Source organism: Mycetomoellerius zeteki, unplaced genomic scaffold (assembly GCF_001594055.1).
Source record: "Mycetomoellerius zeteki isolate Tzet28-1 unplaced genomic scaffold, Tzet1.0 scaffold617, whole genome shotgun sequence".
NCBI lineage: Eukaryota > Metazoa > Arthropoda > Insecta > Hymenoptera > Formicidae > Mycetomoellerius > Mycetomoellerius zeteki.
In genome coordinates, this window is record NW_017257629.1 from 89,811 (window position 1) to 112,458 (window position 22,648).

Here is a 22,648-nt window from a genome sequence, read left to right on the forward strand (position 1 = left end):
ATTGTGCTTTGAATAAATCTCGTTAAGTCCGTTATTTGGATTTATTTTGACCCATTTTTATTTTTAAAATACGATAACACTCCGTATTGATTGTCGCGCTTATAAATTCATTTCATTAAAACCTGATATTGATGTGTACGTAATCGCTCTAAAGAGGTAGGGCCATCATACATAAAATGACATAAGTTGCATAACCATATCATAAGGCCACTGAACCAATGAGCATCTTATGTAAATCAATATGGCGACATTATGCTGGATGCTCATTGGTCCAGCAGTCTTATGTTATGCTTATGTTCTGTTATGCATTTCATGTGTGACAGGCTGTACACCTTGGGGTGAAACGAAAAGCGCAAGATCTTTCTTTTTTTCAGGAAGATGCAAGGAGCTAAATGGATGTCTCTCGCGTGATGATAATTTTATACGCAAAAAATCATAGAAACTGAGTGAACTCCATGATTATTTGCGATCGCGTCAAGCATCGATAATAAAATTGCGAGATATTGCTTTTCGCACATTTTGCATCACACGTTTATGTGCACTCGCCGCGACTAGAAAGCAATTTGAATATAATGCACGATAAATTATCATTCTCTTGGCGATCAGATGCGTTTTCATTACTGTCTTCGACCGGATCTCTTTCCTTGAATTGTATTTGATGAAAAAAAATCGGCAGTTTTTTGGTAGATTAATCTTTAGAATGGACTAATAAGTAACATCGTTTATATTCGAGTGGAGATTTCGTTTCCATTTTTAATTCAAAACTCGTTAGGATATTCACAATGTAAAATGAGATGACCACTTCACAAACAAGCTTAGGATAACTCAACTCCGAAATTTAATTCGAAACTTATTAGGATACTGAATTCCGACCTTTCAAATCGTGAGGAACGATTCTTTTTGATACCTTGCCTGAAGAGAAATTACGTCAGAGTATACAAAAAAATGTAGTGTTTGTGTTTATTTAATAACATTTTCTTTTTAAACACGCTGTATACCTTCTTTCTGTTATTCAGCTGTACCAAAAAAAGTTCAGTTATCTTGTTATCTTGGAATAATATTTTTATAAGCGTATCTGTAAAATATGAGTTATCTCGGGTTAGTAAAGCAAATGATTAACGCGGCTTTCAATTGTATAAGTTGTTTGTAAAATTACAACGATTTTATTGAAAAGTTCTGATCGTAAATTTTTTGTCTGCTCTTTGTGCCTTTTACAGTTACACTCTAAAAGGCTCAAGTTAATTAAAAGACACGTTACATAAGAAAAGATTAATGTTGCCGAAGTTAAAAGATTTAGCCGCGATGCAAATTCATTGACCCAGAGTGTATATTTCGCCTGTAAAAACACCCACTGGCTTAAATTAGTTCCCCTTCCTCCCGACACTGACGATTTATTTGTGGGCCCGAAACGTTTAATTCGGTCGCGCTTGTGGCTAATTCTATGTCATACCGTAATAGTTCCGTATTTATAGTGTATTACAGTAATATCTTGATAATTAATTTGCCGCCCATCGTTATATTGTCCGTCGTTGAGCGATTTTAGAATATATTGCAATAATAATGACAAATCTTCTTTTGGACGGTGCATTAAAAATGGATGTAGTTGACATCTCGGCATTGAATAGCGACAAAGATCAACCAACTTTATAAGAGTAAAACTGATGAATCGGAGTAGTTCAATCTGATATTTAACTAGTATTTGAAAAATAATACAAACACAGCGTATTATGAAACAGTACACTTAACAAACATATATAATATAGCTAAAAAAAACGTCGATTAGAGATATTGTATTTATATGCAACGAACGAAAGAATAAAAGAAGAATAAGATCGAGGTATTCAAAATAAAAACTGTATTTCAAAAGCGGTTTGCAAATTTTTTCTGTTCACCCGTGTATATAATAATTTTTTTTTAATTTTAATAACATTTCTTCTTCTTTCCGTACTTCAAATATTTTATCTTTTTTTTTGTGTGATAAGTGCTTCGATTACTTTAGTTACTTTTGCAATTGTCATTTTGTCAAAAGTCATCAATCACGCTACTGGAAATTATGGTCTGCGAGACAACAAATTTTTTTAAAATTAAGATAAATATTTCGTTTTTTTATTTTTATTTTTTTTTTTTTAGGAGAACACCTGCCACAGTAAATGTGCATTTTATCTCAACACTTAGTTAAAAATTCTGTTGTATTAGCTCGTCGCTGCGGCAGCTCAATTATCAATTCCAATTGAAAAACACGCTCTCCTCCCATAACAACGTCGCGCACGACATCATTCCCTTTTATTCCGCTTGAAAGCCACAATCTCGCAGTGGTAAACGATTCGACACTTTGTTTGCCGGTCCGTGGGCTCTCTGAAGCACACGCCAGCCGGCGCTTTGCGAACTTGTTCGTATACGCACGGCATCGTAATCGATACATGAAAGTGACACGCGCTCGAGTTTCCATTGAATATTAGGTTTTAAAGCGCGGTCCAGTTCTGTCGCTCTCCGCGAACTGTCGTGCTTATTTATCGCTCAGTCTTTTCCCGTAGCACCCCGACGAGCGAAACGCGTTAAATCTAGAGAGACGAGTAATGTGCGATTCATTTAAAAGCCAAACGTCCCTTTCTACCGGTAACTTTTCCATTTTTTTTTTCATTCAAAATTCTCTCGTGAAAAGATATTTTTCTTGAATAAAACCTTTGAATACTCGACGACTTGCATCTTGTAAAATATAAATATAAATTTTATTTACACATTATTTTTGTAATCTCTCTATCGTCACGATTACATTCCCTACTTTAATAACGAGAAAGTATGAGGTTCGATGTTTTTACATACGAATACTATTACGTTTTTTACACTGTTTATTATAGATTAATATAATTTTAATTTCCAAATGAATAAAAGTGTGTTTTCTTTGTGTTGCAGTGTTCTTAATATTCCATCCAGTGTGATTTCGAAGACTTGCCTCTTATTCAAGACGTGGTGCAACAATGGGTCGAAAGAAGATTCAGATTTCACGTATCACGGACGAACGGAATCGTCAGGTAATTTTAAATATGTCAATCAAACTGACGTTTCTGCAAAGATTTAACGGCGCTAATTATTACAATTAGTACATATTTTTGAAAATTGTAACAACGAGGAAAATTGGAGCGTATAAACGGCAAAGATTTTTTTAAATTTTTTATTGCAAAGAAATATCAATCTCCGAGTATCACAAGTCAATATTTTGAATAGACGTTTAAATTCTACTTTTTGCTTTTCTACATAAAGTATAGAATAGTGCATAATTAAGATAATCGTCTCTCTCAGGGTAAACACGGCGGCTGTATAGATACATTTTTTTCTTAAAATAAATCTACGCTTGTGGTGAGAAAGAAAGAACGTAAGAACGCGTATAAAAAGATCAAACTTATTAATTATTGATGCAATCTTATGTAACATGACTGATCAAGCAATTAAACAACGTTATGAATCAATTATCGCGAAACGAAGATTTATAGATATTGGCTGCGCCTACTTTTATTAGTAGCCTTAATGACTCAAAACCTCGCTGAAGTTCACCTTCGATGCGATCCCTCCTTCTACTTTTATATGCGACAGGTGACCTTTAACAAACGGAAATTCGGCGTGATGAAGAAGGCGTACGAACTGTCGGTACTGTGCGACTGCGAGATCGCGCTGATTATCTTCAGTTCGAGCAACAAGCTGTACCAGTATGCAAGCACCGACATGGACAAGGTTCTCCTCAAGTACACCGAGTACAACGAACCCCACGAGTCCCTCACTAACAAGAATATTATCGAGGTGAGTCCATTTATCCGTCACGGATTCTCAGGATGAACGAGGATGCGCCAAGGATCGAAGTATTGATGTCGTCGCTGATTTTTTGTAAATGTTTCTCTTTTTCGTTAAAATTTCCGATGGGGAAAGAAATATATATCTGACGTTTGTGGATATGTATATATGCCAAGGTCAAGACAGCGGTGTCGAATATACAGTGTATCGAAGAAACTTGCTACGAATTACAAATGATAAAAGGATTGAAAAGGACTTCGGTTGTTTCAATGAGTTAGAATACAAATAAATTTTGTTTGATTGAACGTTACTGCGTATTAAAGGTTGTGTTTTGTTTTTTTCCCCTAGAAATACGAGTAAATTGCAAGGTCAATTTTCAAACATACATACTCGGGCCTTAGTTTAATGAAATTTTAAATAGTTCATAAATTCTCGTATTAGGTGTCAAGATTTTTAAAATTGACTAGTTTGAAAGAACATTAAATTAAAAAAAAACAATATTTAAAAATTTGCATATATGGTTACGTCGCGACATGTTTATTCACACATGGTGTTGTTTTAAGATAACTGAGAAGTTTTGGAATGATCATTCTCTTTAGGCATGTTTTTTTTATTTTTTAATTTAATCATATTATATTTTTTAATTTAATTATATTATATTATGTATGTTCATAATTTACAAAGAATATAAAATCGATGTTTCACGTACAATATCGTTTTACACATTTGGGGAACGCGGTTTCACTTCGATGAGAGCAACGCGATCCCATTTTCCTTTTCTACGCGAACGTAATTGCGAGAATAAACCGGGTAGGATAAGAAGCGCGCGTCTTGGTGTTAAATTAACGTGCATGTGAAGGTTGAGTGCCCTCGGGCGGTGTGGTCACGTGAACCTGTCTGCTGACACTTGCAGGCGCTCAACAAGAAGGAACATAAGGGTGCCATGTCTCCAGAGAGCCCGGAACCCGACGCAATCGAATATAATCTTACCCCGCGCACCGAGGCCAAATATACGAAGATCGACGAGGAGTTTCAAATGATGATGCAGAGGCATCAGCATAATGGCAGCAGGGTAAATATTCAAATTAAGTTAAATGTCAGTTATTTCGGGCCGAGCTTATGTTTATGCAAAATGTCAATTAACTTATTTATCTGAAATCTTTATAATCTTTACTGAATGCGAATATATACCTAGATATTTCTATATAATAATTTCTGATTTATCGGGCCCCTTGAAACATGTTATCCAAAATATTTAAAACTGTCTAGTTTTATTTATATAGGGACTATTTAAACAAGTTAGTTAATGTCTTAAATTAACTTTATCGTTTTTGTCAAAATAATTGATATGTGAATATTTTATTTAAAATCTTATGTACGGCCTGTCATGAGGCATAGATCAATCTTTCTAAATATGGGTTACGATTATTTTTGTGCTTATTTTTCTAGAGAAAGAAGACATATATGATAAGAATTTTTTTCTGATTTTTTTCCGACAATGTTTTTGCAGCAAATATTAAAGCATTTGTTAAATATTTCATTATTTTAAAAATATGATATGTATGTATGTTATAAAATTACACATAACAGTAACAATGTTTTATGTACCATTTTCTTATTATTTATTTATCATTGTATAAATTAATATAGAATTAATATGTACTACACAATTTATAATTTGTAAGAATTAACATATTTTAATTTAAAATGAGAATAATTACATAGAATTAACTTCTATTTGAATAAAACAATCAAAACATATGAATTATTTGACGTATTTATCTTGTTTATCTAGTTGTTTTTAGAATACTATTTTTGTCACTAAGAAAAGAATTAAATATGAGTTTACATACGCGTCATTATATTACATAAAGTTAAGACAGAATAATAGCAAATTGCAAATTTGCTATTTATCTGAAATCTGCTCGGCACAGCGCTATATTTATTCACTACAGGTATTATTAATTTGCATTGTCTGTTGTGATTGTAGACAATGGGACAATCGTCGAATTATACGCTACCGGTATCTGTACCAGTGAACAGTTACGGGGAACCTCTTCTTGGATCTAGTCCGATGGCACATACCAGCATTTCTCCACGTCCATCGTCGTCTGAGACGGATTCAGGTAACTTTAATTAATAACAAAAGGCTAAAAAATGGCAAATTCCCAATATTTTTAAAAAATTTGCGTCTAACTTGATAAATATTTCTTGCAGTATATCCTCCGGGAGGAATGTTGGAAATGAGCAATGGCTATCCTCCGTCAGCATCACCATTGGGTGGTTCACCTAGTCCAGGACCTTCGCCCGCACTTGGGGTTGGTGGGGGTAGTGCAAATAAAGGCAGCAATCCGTCTAGGCATTCGCCGCAACCTCCGCCTCCACCGCCACCGCCTCATCCTCACAGGGCTAATCTTCGAGTGGTTATACCAACACCACTTGCGCAACCTCTCTCCGAAGACACTAATTATGATGTAATTGTCTCATCATTATTAACGTAAATGAGTGTTACAAAAAATGTCTACTTTAATCTTTATTTTATAACGATTCTTCTGAATTTCTCATTTAGAAATTTAAAAAATTATATAATTTTGCAATAATATTAAAACATAAAGTTAGAAATTAAATTCCAAGATACAATTAAGAAAAACTTCTTTTTGTAAAAAATGTTTTAAATGAAAGAGAAAAAGTTTCTTATTTAATTACTAAAGCATGTATATTGTGTTCGAGATAAAAAGATATTCGAAATTTACGAGAAATTATTCATTTATACTTTTAGAATGCCCATACGCAGTCTGCATTGAATACACCTGTAGTAGCGTTACAAACACCAACAGTACCAGCCGGATACTCTAGTTTTGGACCAACAGATTACTCCTCGGATCTCGGAGGCCTTGCATGGCCCACTCATCAGAGGTACGTTGATGAGTTATATTCGGCAGCCACCATGTCCAGCATCAGGTAAATCATATTTCATAATTATTGTTGTGAAAGAAAGCTATATGTCCAGTTGGTATGACATACTTTCAGTTATTTTATCCATATTAGTTAATAGATGACATTTTCGGTTCTAATTGGATTAAAAAATTGGACATATGTAATTAAATATTTTTCACATTTTAATAAATTGTAAATTTTATTACAACTCACTTACATACTTCAATAATTGAAGTAAATTCGAACTCAATGTACATAAGTTTCAATTAGTTTCTATTTTCTCATTTTTTCTCGTACTTATTATTTCTTTCTGTTTCTTTTCTTCGTTTGTTTCTTTAAATTCTCCATATTCATTATTACTTAATGGAATAATTCGCACGGTTACTGGTAGCTGTAATATATCGACCACTGGAACGCTATAGTTTTTTTTCGGTTACAATAGTGTTTGGCGTGTCATTAAAATTATGAGTGTTGGATATTCTTCATTTTCATTTATACAGATAGATTGTATGCATAGTCAAATCACACTTATTATGGGAAAATTAGCAAATATATTATCAAAAGTACACATTCTCACAAGTCACATCATGATTTGATTAACTTTCATTTTATGCATTGCACATTCTCACACAAGTAGATACAGGGATGGGCATAATATTATCGCAAAATCACAGAAAAATTATAGTTTCATTCACTCACTAAACTAAACTTGTTGCGATAAGAACATACACACATATCTTCTTTTTGAATTTTTAACAATTTACACAGATATTTCCCTTGTATCACAAAACTTTTTTTACATTGCAGTGGTCTTCCTCACCTAGCTGTATCGAGCAGTACACCACCACCATCCACGTCGCCTTTACCTGTAAAGATAAAGAGTGAACCAATAAGTCCACCCAGAGATCCGCATGGCGGTAACAGTGGGTCTAATGGTGGACCCAGTAACGCCAGCAATCTACACCATACAAACTTGAATGTCGGCCCATCGTCCAGTACCGGTCCACCGCCACATCACGTCTCTCATCCGGGATCTCAGACACTGAACTTGGTATCGAACAGACCGAGTAGTAATCCACCTCCGTCCCACTCGGGTAGCATAACACCGACAAATCTACCATCGCCGGGAAGTGGTACAGTCGGTGATATCAGAACGAATCATTCTAGCGGTGGCGGGAATGGAGGGAACAGTTCAGACTACGAGAACGGACCGCTCATGAAACGCTCGAGAATCACGGAAGGTTGGGCGACTTAATGTCGATTAAATTATTGCACTCATCAGTTGTTTGATACCTCCTCGACGTACAACGGCATATAAGTGCTTGTGAGTTCCAGTATAATTAAACAAACTCCTTTTAAACGTCTTTGAAATGCGTACTTCGTACTATCACGATAACGATAGCTACGTGATGGATACGCTTCCGCCGTAACTAGCGGAGTGGAAAAATCTGTTTATATTTTGAAGCTGACACAGAATATACATTTATTTGAAGAAAAAAAAAGAAAATACGGTGCCATAACGTTGAAACTTTATATATATATATTATATATATGATAGATACATATATATATATTTTCATGTATATAATATGAAGTGTTGTTTGTATATATGTCATAAAATTCGTATTAACTTCGCGATATGGCATTGAGTTCTTAATGCTTATCGTACGAAAATTTATGCGAAAGGAAACAGTATGTTAGGGAATAACGCAGTACCCAAATTATAAATTTCTGAAAGTGTAATACTGAATCTAAAAGAGCTTGTGAGAAAATCTACACGTAGTGTAAGATTTATAAAGACCAGAACTTACCATTGCAATTCGTTGTTGTATTGTACGGTATAGTAGTCAGCATACGCCATAATCCGTTAATATGATCTCGCGCTGCAAAAATATGCTTTGTTCAGAAACATTGCCATTGCAGTTCGCAAACATTATATTCCATTAAATACATCAGCCGTTATTTATGGGCAACTTGCTTGTTCGCGGGAAATGCAAACCTTCTTATTAATTGCAGTTTTCTACTCTGTTAGAATTTTATCAAAAAGAAATTTTATATTTTATTTTGCACATTAAGATTTTTATATTTTTGAATTAATCAACTAATTTTATTGTTAACGTGAGTTTATTAACGGTCTGTGGTTTCCGAACATATGGAAATCGGCTGCTGTACTCAAACTTTTCATGATATTCTATAGAACAAGATTCGAAATTAATATATTGAGTTATATGAGGTAATATGAGATAGATAGGCATATTATATAGTGTTGATTAATTAAAAAAGATATACACACAGCGCGCGTATAGATATATACATACATACATATATATATATATATACACGTTATATACATTTTCCACAAGTATTTTGCACATTTGTATAAAGAAAGATTATGGAGGAAGAAAACTTGAAAACTTTGCAACCCTTGAAGCCTAAAAATATGTAACAAGAGTTTGTATACTACAGGTGTATGCCGTATACTAAAAATGTGATTAAACAAAACTTATGATAAGGAGGATTAAGTGATATTAATGTTAAAGACTTTAATCGTAAATTTTTAAAGAAACCAAAATTACACACATTTCTAAATACACTTCATTATATTTGCCATGATCAATTTTATATAATTTTAACCTGTAGTTTTTTAAATATAAAAACACTTCCAGAAGGATTGACTGTACATAGAAAACGAAATTGTTCTTAAGGTGAGAATTTAAGAAATCTTTCGTCGCAGAGATCCATTCTGTGATATGTAAGAAATTATATAAATATATAGAAGAGATTATCCTTTTCGATATCAGAAACGCGATCTTCTCGGCCAACAATCATGTAAAGATAAATTAAAAAAGATCTTGGCAAAACAGGGTTGCAATTGTGTAACGATGTAGAATTACCTTCTTCCTGAAATCAGTAAGATGAAAATGTGTCAAGATGGTTTCAATGTATGTTTTACAATCTCAGGATGTATCCTGGTGAAAATCATTCTCGAGAGTTGTATTTGATAAATTATTGTAATTAACATACTAATGGAATATGCAGGTATATGAATGAATAGTGCCTGGCACCATTTGTGGCCCTCCTGTTAGGATGCTTTCCCAAATCGTATATGCAGTACAATTTGTTAATAAAGTCTTGAAAATAATAAGCTACTTAAGCGCGATATATATACATATATGAGAAACGATATATGATGTTGTAAGCTTTATAATGTGACTTTTTGACAAATAGCGTGGGAAGGCAACCTCTATTATAATTGAAGGTTGTATGGTGAGGTATAACCCTCGATATTCATTTTCTTTATTAATGCATATATTAGAAATGTTTCATATGACTGTACGAACAATCGGTATGTGGAATATGAAAGCGTAATGCGTATAGTCATTAATCTTAACCACGAATTTGTAAGATGATCACAAAGTGCAATCTCTTAGCCAACACACTTTTTTATCAAACAAAAAAATATAAAGAAATTGTTATTTTTCATAACGAAGAAGTAAACTTTAATGTATTAAAGATATATATGTCTCCACTAGTTATTAAACTTTTCCTATTGATACGAAATTTATTATATTTAATTGATATTTAATTGTAATATATTCTATTCATATATTACGAAAGATGATTGTATATACTTGGTACACAGGTATAAATGTTTGCAAGTGGATTTATATTTTAAAGTTTCGTATTACGTTTAAATGCATTTGATCGATATGTTAAACAGGAATACGAATAAAATCGAAGACCAATCTCTCAACGTTATTTTTTCGAGAATATTGTATCCTTTATTGTGACTTTTTCGTAACTTTGAACGTAAGATAAAAATGTTAAGTCAGTTAATTTCACTGTTTATCGGCGTTGTTATATCGGTAATTGAAATTCCTCACATATATTTGCCTCACACAGGATATAATTTAAATCTAATCTCAACGGATATTATGAACCTAAAACTTGTTAATTCTTTCTCCGAAATGCCCTATTGTGATATCGAAACTGACATGATCCTTTTGCATAATAAGTCCATCTAAGGTCATTTGAGTGTTCTGACATCAACACTTCTATAACAGTCACAGTGTGATGTGAAAAGCATGAGCAGTACTTTATATGCAAGGTTTATATGTACTATCTGATCTATTTTACCATAACATACAATACGATAATCCATAACAAAAAAACTCATAAGAGTAGGCAATTTGTTAAATGTACGTTAAGTACATGTACGTACACTTCAATGTATATTTTTAATATGAAGTACGTGTAAGTTATATCTGTGAGCAAAAATAAGTTGATGTAATTAAAGATGTATTCGTCTTGATCGGCACAACTTATGACGAAGGTTACATTGTTATCAACACATTGCAGAATAGAATAAAGTTCATACTTTACAATTTTCACTGTTTGACTGCAAATATCAAGAACTATTTTAATTTTAAAATCGTTTGAAAGATGTAATATGGATAAGACATTATCAATTTTGGAAGACTTATATCCCAGTGACTGAAGGTGTATTTTTCTGTATTAGCTTTTTTTTCTTTAACTTGGACAGTTCAAAGCGCGATCCAATTGTGTAAAATTGTGCTGACTTGTGTGACATATATTTTGTTTAAAATATATATTACATTTAAAATATTTGTTTATATCATGTTTTAAATACTCTTTGGTTACTTGCCGTGAGTTACGATCATACAGTTGTGCCTCAAGATTTCGACAGATATTCAATACGTAAAGTAATGATAATTATTGTAGTTAAAAACTCAGAGACTATTGAAATTGTTGGAACGCTGTGAACGAAATGGACCATCGTTAGAAGAGCCATACGCATAAGATAAATGAGGTCTACGAATGGTTAGACGTTTTATATTGCAACATAAACTAAGATTGTTTGGAAAAGAGGCCATTATAGGCTTTAGGCAATGTTCGCAAATAATCGAATTGCAATGCACGGCACAAGTACCAGATCACTGTAACAATGTAGTAAAAAAAAATACAATGTATATGTACTAGCCACAACTGTTGTCACCACAAATATAAATAAATAAATATAAATATATATATATATACACAATTAAGTTTAAATACAGATTTAAGTACTGGACATATCTGTAAAGCCAAGTAGCATCACATTTTTAAACGTCATAAGGAGATATCGTCATTTTACTGTTACTATCTGTATTTGTGCATTTTGAAACTGAAAACGGTATAACCTGTTTGATACGTACGCAATCACACCAAAAGTTATAAGATCCTTCATATATTTTTTAACATATAGTTATCGTATTGAGTTTCCGCTTAGTTTTGAAATGCACTCTGTAAACAGATGATGATGAAGTGTGACGGGGAACATATTTTAAACATTATTATGTAGTTATACACGTATTTGTATAATACAGTTTAAAAGGGAGGTTGTTCAACAATTCCTCAAATTGCGTATCGTACTGTTACAGTTAAATTCAAAGTACAGTTACATTGTACAATGTATAAATTTTAAATAGAACAGTATGTATACGGACACGCACACACACTCACACGTACACATACATAAAAGATTTGCATCATGCATACACAACCGGATGTATGCATATGTGGATATATATGTATAAAAGTTATTATAATAATGTGTAATAGTAATAACATACAAAATATTATAGTCGTGCGTTACGTTAGCTGATAATTGCGAGAATAAAGGAAAGTAATTCATATAGTGCCATCATAACTGACTAATTAAGGGAATACCGATTTTATGTTTTAAGTAGTATCATAGGAGAGTATATTTGAGGAAGAAAGAAAAAAAAATACTTACAATGTTGAAGACAAAGACTCGGTTTATGTTTGTAATAATAATTATAATGTTTGCCAAGTTTGTTACATAAGTATGAAGCCATTGAGAAATTTTATGTGCTAAATCTTAAAGACATATTTTATCCTCTTATGCACATTCAATGCCACACGCAATATAGTACTTGAGTACATAAACACATACGGTTTGTGCGCTCATGCAGACGACATAAATACGCTGCGGACACGGAATTACAAAACTCCTTTGTTTGTACGTTATACCTTTGGTGCTCGATATTACCCAGTTATTGTTATACGTTATTATTACTGATCTGTATATGACCGTGCTACCATATTGCCTATTATTGGTCAGTATAATCATTGTCAGAGTTAGTGATAAATAATGATTATTTGATAACGCTCTGTGTACATCACACACATACATACAACATTGTAAACACATACACATTGTGGTTATATTTCAGTGTATCAGCATAATGATATATGATTATTACGATGTTGCCCATAGAATACATTTTACTTGGTTTTTACATTTGGCAGTATTTTATTTTGGTATTATTCCATCCACCTGTTGTATCTTTTTCAACTTATTGCGACTTGTACGTGCGTGTGTAGTGCGTTCTCCAATTTTGTATTATTATAATATTATTTGTGCTATTTTTGAATTATAAATCTGAAATTGTTTTGTGAATTCATCATTGCTCACATGCTTTTGCTGTGTAATACTTTGCGATGATTTGTGTCATCTGAGTTCATATGATCTTTTTTAATTTGATCTGTAAAATTTTATTTACTATTTTAATAAGTTTGTTATCATAGAAATGTATTTTGTTGCTTGTTCAAATGATTTTCATTTAAACTGTGTTTTTCTAAATAATTGTGTAATATTGTTAATATGTGAAAATCCAATCTACATTGTATCAATCTCATTGCGTTTTCTAAAATCTTTCACGATACACATGTCAAGTTGCTTAATAAAACAACTTCATTATGCTTAAAAACTATAGACAACTATTTCTATGAATAATAATCGAAATATTTAACACATATATTTATGCAGGAAAAATATATAAGGAATAATGTAACGTTAATAGTCAATATTACATGACGGTGATTAATAGTATATGTCATATTTGGAATCTTGATACACTGATATTTTAATTTATTTAAAGAAAAACTTTTAATAAAATATATATATATATATATCTTGCTATTAAAAAATAATTTTTTGTTTACTCACTATCTTTTCTTTAACGTTTCAGTATCATATTTCATCGCGATAATTGTGTACATTACGCGTGTAATTTTTATTTGTTTATACAGTTTTCTTTCTCGAAGATGTAATATATTTTTAATATGGAATTTTCTTGTGTAAATCTCTTTGTCAAATGCGATATTTTTGTAACGCAACGTCTCTACGCCAATTCGGTTAAAGTGGATCTGTATCTCGGAAGGCGCGATGATAAAAAAAAATTTTGAAATGTTTAATGCGTAACGCGAATTTCTTCTTACACGCATTCTACAATAAGCCATTAATCATAAATCAGAAGTTAGAAGCTGGAAATTGACCAATCACAGTCGTCAATTTCCAGCTTCTAACTTCTGATTTATGGCTTATTGTAGAATGGCCATAATAGATAATTATATCTTAAGGAGTATCACTTTATACGTGATTGCAAAAGACCAATTTTTTTGCGAGCGATTCGATGTCGTATGTATGTGGTTACATGTTACGCTAAATACACTTTGAAATACGAAAGATATAAGCCCCCGTTTCAAGACATTGATCCTAGAATTCGGTAAAAACGTGCGTTCACAGTGATGAAAAGGATAATTAATGTATTGGCGTTGTTTTTTTTCCCGAATTTACAGTCTATAAATAACTGCCGTCGAATCAATGCTTTTTTCCTTTTTACCTTAAGTACGTAATCTATATTGTCTTCTATATAAAATTATGTCGATTTATACGAAATTCTATTACGTACATATATCACAGAGAGAACGATCCTGTACTTAAATCTGGACCGCGCGATGTGATGATATTTTATATACTTGTTATAAATATGTCGGAAATCAGGTGACGAGCGGACAAATTAAGACATACAGAACTTTCTCTTTTGTTTTTGATGTTTAACAGAAATATCATTACCAATCTGTGATGGCTAATGACTTTCACATTGTATATAATGTGTCCTTTAATCTTTGACCTATCCTTTCTTCTTTGGACGGTCAATGGACTATTAGCTATGTGTTCTAAACTTTAGGGATCTCGACCACGCGTTTGTGTGCACACAAAAATACACACACACACACACACACACACACACACACTTTAAGATAAAAGTCGGTATGTTATTCAGTGTAGCACAAATGGTTTGCACTGAATATCAATCTTCATTGTGACGTCCACTAATGTAATTTGCAACGATTGTAAACACGTAAGATAGACATAATTGATTCTCTCGAAGGCAAATCTGAAATGATTTGATGAAAACAATCTGTGAATAGACATATCTCGTTATCTTAATAATGTGCGAGTACTTAAATACATAATATATACTGTATTTGAGAGAAGTGTTTATCCGTGAAAATATATTTTTATTTGTAAGAAGGGAATACTTAATTCCTAGTTTACGTATATTGCAAATAATTTTACGTAGTCTGCAGATTCTGTTTAAATGTTCCGAGCATAACACAAAAAAGATGTCTCAAAGACCAAATCATCTTTGCAATGTTCTTTAGATAGAGAAAACGTTAGTTGATATTTTTAACTATGTTGTACTGTCTGTATCGTTTCTTTGAAATTACTGCTAGCACTATAATTTACAAAAATTCCAATTTGTCAATCCAACATTAATACAGATTATTGAAGGCCACAAAAATTTAAGTGATATAGGTATATCTGTTTCCTGATTTACGTAACAGCTCTATTTTTATAAAAATTTTTAATATCATGAAGTGATAAAAAAATTCCTTAAGTAGACATTCAAAATATATCATGGATCGTTTGTTATCTCTTTCAAACTTTATATTTCTCTATAAAGGTGAGCGAAAGATGTAATTTAAATATTACACAAAGCCCGGAATGACCAATTTTCTCTTTCATATTTATTTTTATCTTTTCTTTTTTTTTTAGAAAAAAAAAACCGCTATCTTACGTGCGTACGACCGTGTGTCTATCCTCTGTAGAAATGCCTTATTATCACGTGCCTCAATTAATAATTAAACTGTTCACCTGCTTATACCTATTACTCGTTAGTCTACGTAACGAATATATATGTGTAATATCGAGTTATTCTTTGTACTGCTCTTGTAAATATATTCTGAAGAATTAATGTCACCCTGTCGTCTATATATACTGTGTATACTATCTTGTACATTATACATTTCTACCGCTCTTTTATTGAAACGCACAAACATCTCTCCCTCTCTAAGGGCCGGTTGTTCCAGCTTCAGATAAACTATAATTATGGTGATTTAACTATTGGATATATATATAAACAAAAGAGAGTAAGACAGTGAGTTGAAATTTACCGAAAGGTGGAACAATCCAGCCTAAAAGGCCTTGTAAAAAAAACAGCTAAATCGAAAAAAAAAGAAAGTCATGTTTATTAATTTACTTGTACATTTGTAGCATATTCATCTTGTCTATTAATTCTTATCACGCGTACCGAAATAAAATTATGAAAATACGTTAACTAGTTAATTGAAATTTTAAGTATATTATATTGATTCATATTTTCAAAAATTGGTTTAAATATGTTAAATTGATTTATTATTATATTTTCAAGTTTGAGCTTAACTTTCAATCTTTAATACCTAATTTCGAAGATCAGAAATTTATACGAGACAAATTCCTGCAGACGATTCGTTTTATGAGGCCGCTGTACTTTTAATTTCTCCGCAAACTATCCTACGCCTTTATACCGCATGCTAATACACAATCCAATCTTTTTAACCTCCGTTGCTTATCTGATGTTGCGTTTCCGCACAATTACTTCCACACTTTTCGTATGTCCGTCCTTAATTGTAAAGACTGACCAGCATGCATACCGACATACGAATTTATTTTCTCTCTTGTAATTGCATTTTTTTCCATTCCAGCACAATCAACGGCACGAGCGTTATTGAAATTTATTGCGCAGAAAAACCAGAAGATAAGAACTTATCCTTACGATTTTTGTTTGGGAAAGAAGATAGAATAAACGCAAATTTCTTGTAGCTATAGATGCTAAACGTGATAATTTGAAGAAAATACGCAAATCTTACGTAGGTCTTTTAAATTCAAAATTCATGCTTGCTTCACGTTATTACAAGATTTTATTGTTATTTGAAATTTCAAACTCTCGCCTGACGATCTATTTATCGATCATCTTCGCAATATAATGTCGCTTTATTTCTTCTTACGTACTACAAAAGATGGCTACACCATCGCCATAGCACGTTCAAAGTTCAAACATAACCTAATACTTACGCATTATCGAATGATATATTTATGGACACATTTTAGTTTTAGATTTCAATCATATATAAAACTAAATTTAATATTGTGATTTTGTAATTACGTAAACCGTTAACTGAAATAAACCTCATTGTGAAATGCCGCCAAAATCTGCACTGGTAATTCATGAAAATCCTCATTTCCTTGTTTTGAAAAATAATGTTTATTATCGAAGTCGAGAGCATTTCGTTAAATATGAAGCCTGTTCTTTTTGCTAAATTTCTTACATTGCTCTCATCTTTTCTCTTTCTTTTCAATATGGGGAGGAAAAGTTAACCGTACAAGAAGTTTAATTGAAAAGAATAGATCTATAAACATTACATTTATTTCAGAATTCCAAACGCAACAAAAACAAAAAGAGCGTATCAACATGCGTTTCTCCTAGAACAGACGCTAGTAATGCAAGCACTTTGAATCCAGAAGTGGAGGACCGTTTTGAATTGGAATTATGCTGGTGCATACAACAAATGGAAGCAAGCCTAGCTGGCGGCAAACTTCAGGAGAAGCAAGTGCAGGAACTCAGTAAACAATTACATTCGTTGAAGAGTAACACTGCGCCGTTAGTAAAAAAGAGACAAATAATGAGAAATACATTGGGAGATTACAGAGAGAAAATGGCTGAGGACGAGCGAAAATTTAGCAAAACTGTATCGACTGTTAAGTTCACTGGTTCTACCTCATTAGAAAAGAAATCAATATTTATTAAGAAAGCTACTGGATATAGTACACAGAATTCTAATAGACAAACGGATGATCATGGAACACAAAATATATTACAAAGTACAGAGCAGGCTGTTTGTAATAGTAATAAAACTGAAAGTCCATTTAAATTCAATTTCTAATTAAGCGTATCAATAAAATCAACTGTTATATTTGTATATGTAATAATGAACTAACTTATTTGTGATACTGCTCTAATGTTTTATAACATAGGTTTGTTTTTTATTGTTTTTAATTAAAGGATCATTTGTAAAATATAAAATATATAGATATGTCGAATATATAAATATGTGTATATTTGTTTTTGTGAAATTTTGTTTCTCTTACATGGAATTTTTTTATTATTCATAAAGTTTTATAGTTAATTCATGTTTTATGAAATATGAAGAAAATTAATTTCACGTAGACTAAAAAAAAGTATTATTAAGAATTCATTATAGATTAATGTTTAATGATATAGGAATTATAGGAGAATAACTTTTTCCAGTTTTAATAATGAAAGATATTAATAAATATGAATAAATGAATAATAGAGGAATATGAATTAATATATATGAATAAGTAAAAATATGAAGTATAAAATTTAATCAATTAAAATATAATTTTTAAGAGAATGTATTCAGAAGGGTCCTGTGGCGCAACGGATAACGCGTCTGACTACGGATCAGAAGATTCCAGGTTCGAATCCTGGCAGGATCGATGTTTTTTTTAAATGAATTTTTCATATAATCTACATTTTGTTTTTGTATTTAGAAAATATTAACTTTAATGTTTGTAGATTAATAAAGTGAATCGATTAAAACTTTGAATGTGCGTGGAAAAAGTGTGTACTTAAGTACAATTTCTTTAGACAGTTTAAACAATATTTACAGATGGAATACGTTTGAAGTATAATCCCGATCATTTTTTGAATGGAATCCTAAGATTATTTAAAATTAAATAGTTCTAAATATAGACGCGGTCAAAAAGAGAAAGGAATCTTTGTATATTCCCATACAGCACAGAATTTGCATCATATTGCTACAAAATCTGTAATATTGTTGCAACATGTAATATTGCAGCAGTGTTGCTGCAACTTTTGTGCAACTTTGTGCTGTAGATGTTTATTACTAATATTGTATTTGTTGTACAATTTTTCAAGCGTGTTGGCTACACGACTACAAGACAGAGATTTTCGGATTTCTTTATTCTACATCTAATCTATAAACTTGAAAAATTTGTTGTACGACAAATGTATTTGTTACCAGCTTTAAAATGGAAACTATTATAAATTAGTTAAGGCCATGGTACATAGAAAAACATAAGGCGTGAGACTTAGGCCGGAATCAGACTACGAATTGAAGATTGAGATTGAAGATTGAAGATTAAAATTTGACCAGTGAGGGCAAAGCTATTTTAGCGCTCCTATTGTTTTAATTAGTCAAATTCAATCTTTCAATTTTCAATCTCAATATTCTCAATGCGTAGTCTGATTTCTGCCTTAGGCAGTAAGCAAATCGATCTTAAGTGTAGAAACCACTCATCCACTCATATTAAAGAATCATTGGGTGTATTCAGTACTACAACCCCTTACTGAGCGCTCAGTGAGCTCTTGCATCTGATTGGCATATTCCGTTAGAACTAAAAATATAGATCAAATAGATACAAGAGCTCTCTGAACGTTCAATGAGCGGTCGTGGTACTGAATGCACCCATTAAACAACCACTCATTAGTTCTCTGCTAAATACGATCAGCGAATTCAACAGTTCAGTGAACGCTCGCAGCTATTGATAGGTTCATCCAGAAGCATTACCGCTCACTGAGCGCTCAGTAGTGATAGAGCGATTCTTGGATAGATGCATCGAGAATCGATTCTTTTTGCTCTTGAGAAATTGATTTTAAATTGATTTTTTTATTTTTCGATTCTTTCGGAATCGATCCAATTTTTCAGAAAATCGTATCAATTTTTATAAATCGTTAATTTTACAAATTTAAATGTGATAATCGCGCTCATAAAGAGTGCAATGCAATAATATTTATAAAAAAGTAATGAAACAATCTATTTAAATTCTAAATAATATGGTTAAAAAATGTTGACTGTGATTCAAGCCAAGGATTGAATAAAAAAAAACTTAAGGCAGTAAGACGTAGCAGTAAGCAAATCGGCCAATCACAATAGAGTTACCTTAAGGCCATCACACGTACTATATTTTTAGTGGACTTAAGTATAAAGCTCATTGCATATACAAAAACATAAGGCAGTAAGACGGATCAGTATTCGCATCAGCTAATCACAATAGAGTAAGTCCGGATCTATAATACAATATGTGTTTTAAGTCTTAAGTCATAGGAAATTGACCAATTATAGTCGAATTCGAGGAGAATAATCGACTATGATTCGTCTATTTCTTATGGCTTAAAGCTTAAAACGCTATTGTAGATCCGGGGTAAAGGTCATCACACGTACAAAAATGTTAGTCGTAATTGTAAGGCCGCAAGCAAGTCGATGTTAATACGTATGTATACGACCAAAGAGTACAATGTAATGTACCTCCTCCAGGAGGAAAGAAAAGGAAGAAAGATGAACTGGTGCAAAAGTTCAGTCAAAAAGAACAGGCCTAGTATCACGACCGTTTACTAAGCGCTCAGTGAGCTCTATCTGTTTGGTCTATATTTTTAGTTCTAACGGAATATACCAATAAGATGCAAGCGCTCACTGAGCGCTCAGTGAGCGGTTGTAGTACTGAATACCACTGACAAGATAGCAGACAAATTGAATATTTCTGATTTATTTATGTCTATATAATTTGGGAATCGTTTGGGGAAATTTGGGAAAAGCATTTAAACATTTGGGAAACAGTATTTTTCTTGTAATTAACAAATTTTATCATACGTCAAGTTAGCAGACAGCGATTTTATTTAATGTGTTTTATGAATGGAATTATAGTAATTAGAAATTATTTGGGGAAGACGTCATTATTATTTTCATTTGGGAAAAGTCACTATTTGGTAATTCAATAGATTTATACATTACGAAAACGAACAAAGCCCGGGTGTAGTATGGGTGTAGTAGGTGTAGTACAATGAGAATATAGTAAATCTAAAATCGTCAAAAATTAATCAATTAAACCCGGATCTAATTATACGTAGTTATGAAAGTGGCCAATCACAGTCGTTCCATTCTTCCGAGGAACAGCTATGATTAGACAATTTCATAACTACGGATGTTATTAAACCCGATTAAGCGTGCCATGTAGCAGAGGTCATTGAAAAGCAAATTCGCAAATTAGGTGTTAGCATGTTGCAGTAAATGATTGGATGGAAAAAATTAAGACCAATATAAAAAAAGATACAATTAAAATGAATTTTGTAGTCAACAGAATCTCAATATATTATATAACCCTGCTTAAAAGTTCCAATTAAAACCGATTGGAAAAATTGGAATCGGTTGTAATCGGATTAATGCATCGGAAATTTCCGATGTTTTCCGATTTATTTTTCAAATTGGAATAAATCGGAACAAATGCAATGGGATTGTATCGGCGTATATCCATGTATACAAAAAAGCGCTAAACAAGGATTAATAATGATATTTCCTTCGAATAGGGGATTGAATAGTTTTTTATAGGTTTGCTTGCCAAAAGGTTTTAATCACACAAGCTGTAGATACCAAGTTCAATAACTGGTGAATTTATATAGTCCGTCTGCTTTCGACGAATCGCAATTAAGAGAAATTGATTTTTTTTAAATGATTACGATTCAATGTGCTCGGCAAAACAAGCAGCTTTGCAACTGTTATAAAATTCTTTAATATGATTGATTTAAAGGAGAACTAAAAACTAAGAACATATGAATTAATCATATTAAGGAATTTTACAATAGCTGTAAACTTTTTTCTACTGAACGCAAATATTAATAAGAATTCACACACACACACACACACGCACGCACGCACGCACGCACCTACAGACACAATATGCACGTTTATCTTTTAATAGATTTTAATTAGATAAACCGCTGATACCAAAACCAATAGGAATAATTTCATGAAATAGATAGATGATAACCCCACTCAATCCGATTCGACGATCGGAGACATTTGCCGATTGTTTCTTATTGGTTTAAGAATCGGTGAGTTTTCGGATAAAAACCTATTGTCATTCAATGGTACGATATTCGATTGGATCTGATTCAGTTCGTTAAAATGAATGTCCCACTCAATCCGATTCGTCGATCGGAATTTATTTCTCATTGTCCAATAAAAACCGATTGGTTTCTCATTTTTTGAATCCGTAATATGCCAATACATTTTTATTGAAAATAGTGTTAAATGGAAATTCTATTAAAATCTTATTGTTTCCGATTCATTCTCATTTGGCAGTAATTTCGATTCCAATAGATTCCATTCATTCTTATTCAAATTCTATCGGTTTTAAATAGTTTTCAATCGGAAATTTTAAGCAGGGAATATTTATCTGTTCTGATAAGATTTTCCACGAAACCATTTCCTGCAGATAGTAAGATTGTAGAAGACATTATTATCACGATAAATATAAGGAAATGGTTTTTTAAGTAAAAGATATGTTTGTCATTATTTATACAGAATACCACCTTATTAATTTCCTAAAGCAAATTTTAATAGTGACTAATATAATGAATTAATATTTGCTTTATGAATGTATCTGTTACGTCCGAACTCCGATCATGTGTGTGGATAGGTTTAGAGAAAGAAGGAGTAATAAGGTTGGAGCAAGGAAGGACATTAGAGCAGACGCTTTGTCTCGCATACATCCGCGGGAAGAGGATAGAGCGAGTCGAACGCACCTTTTATAGCTCTGGAATATGGGTCAACATCCTGAAGGGACGCTATAATACCTGTTTCCAACGGGCAGTGCGAACGTCGGTCCGAATTTTGAGTCAAGAAACTTAAT

The 22,648-nt window shown here is 32.3% G+C and overlaps 2 protein-coding genes and 1 non-coding gene across 8 annotated transcripts in view; all 3 read left to right on the plus strand.

Annotated features, from left to right (window-relative positions):
* The window catches only part of Mef2 (myocyte enhancer factor 2), a 73,648-nt gene extending 65,414 nt beyond the window's left edge, over nt 1-8,234 (plus strand). For 3 of the 6 annotated variants that reach the window (XM_018456987.1, XM_018456988.1, XM_018456986.1), the window contains exons 2-8: nt 2,914-3,032; nt 3,592-3,795; nt 4,700-4,858; nt 5,777-5,912; nt 6,004-6,260; nt 6,566-6,747; nt 7,531-7,978. In XM_018456987.1, the coding sequence (XP_018312489.1) occupies nt 2,979-3,032; nt 3,592-3,795; nt 4,700-4,858; nt 5,777-5,912; nt 6,004-6,260; nt 6,566-6,747; nt 7,531-7,978 (1,440 nt within the window). In that variant the 5' untranslated portion in view covers nt 2,914-2,978. Of the gene's footprint in view, nt 1-2,913; nt 3,033-3,591; nt 3,796-4,699; nt 4,859-5,776; nt 5,913-6,003; nt 6,261-6,565; nt 6,748-7,530 lie in introns of all 6 variants that reach the window. The other 3 variants (XM_018456991.1, XM_018456990.1, XM_018456989.1) reach the window with 3 other exon arrangements.
* Nucleotides 8,235-16,285: 8,051 nt separating this feature from the next.
* Nucleotides 16,286-17,859, plus strand: LOC108728432 (UPF0488 protein CG14286). The gene is made up of 2 exons (XM_018456985.1): nt 16,286-17,136; nt 17,350-17,859. The coding sequence occupies exons 1-2, from the start codon at nt 17,116-17,118 to the stop codon at nt 17,857-17,859; spliced, it is 531 nt and encodes a 176-aa protein (XP_018312487.1). The 5' UTR covers nt 16,286-17,115.
* Nucleotides 17,860-18,363: 504 nt separating this feature from the next.
* TRNAR-ACG (transfer RNA arginine (anticodon ACG)) lies at nt 18,364-18,436 on the plus strand. The gene has a single exon. It is a non-coding gene; the product is annotated as a tRNA-Arg (tRNA).
* The last annotated feature ends 4,212 nt before the right edge of the window (nt 18,437-22,648 follow it).

What these genes read in the sequence shown, in the direction of transcription:
- LOC108728432 (XM_018456985.1), top strand. Translation starts at nt 17,116, where the DNA reads ATGCCGCCAAAATCTGCACTG. An exon ending in TGCCGCCAAAATCTGCACTG is followed by an intron (nt 17,137 to 17,349) that starts GTAATTCATGAA and finishes CATTTATTTCAG; the next exon opens with AATTCCAAACGCAACAAAAA.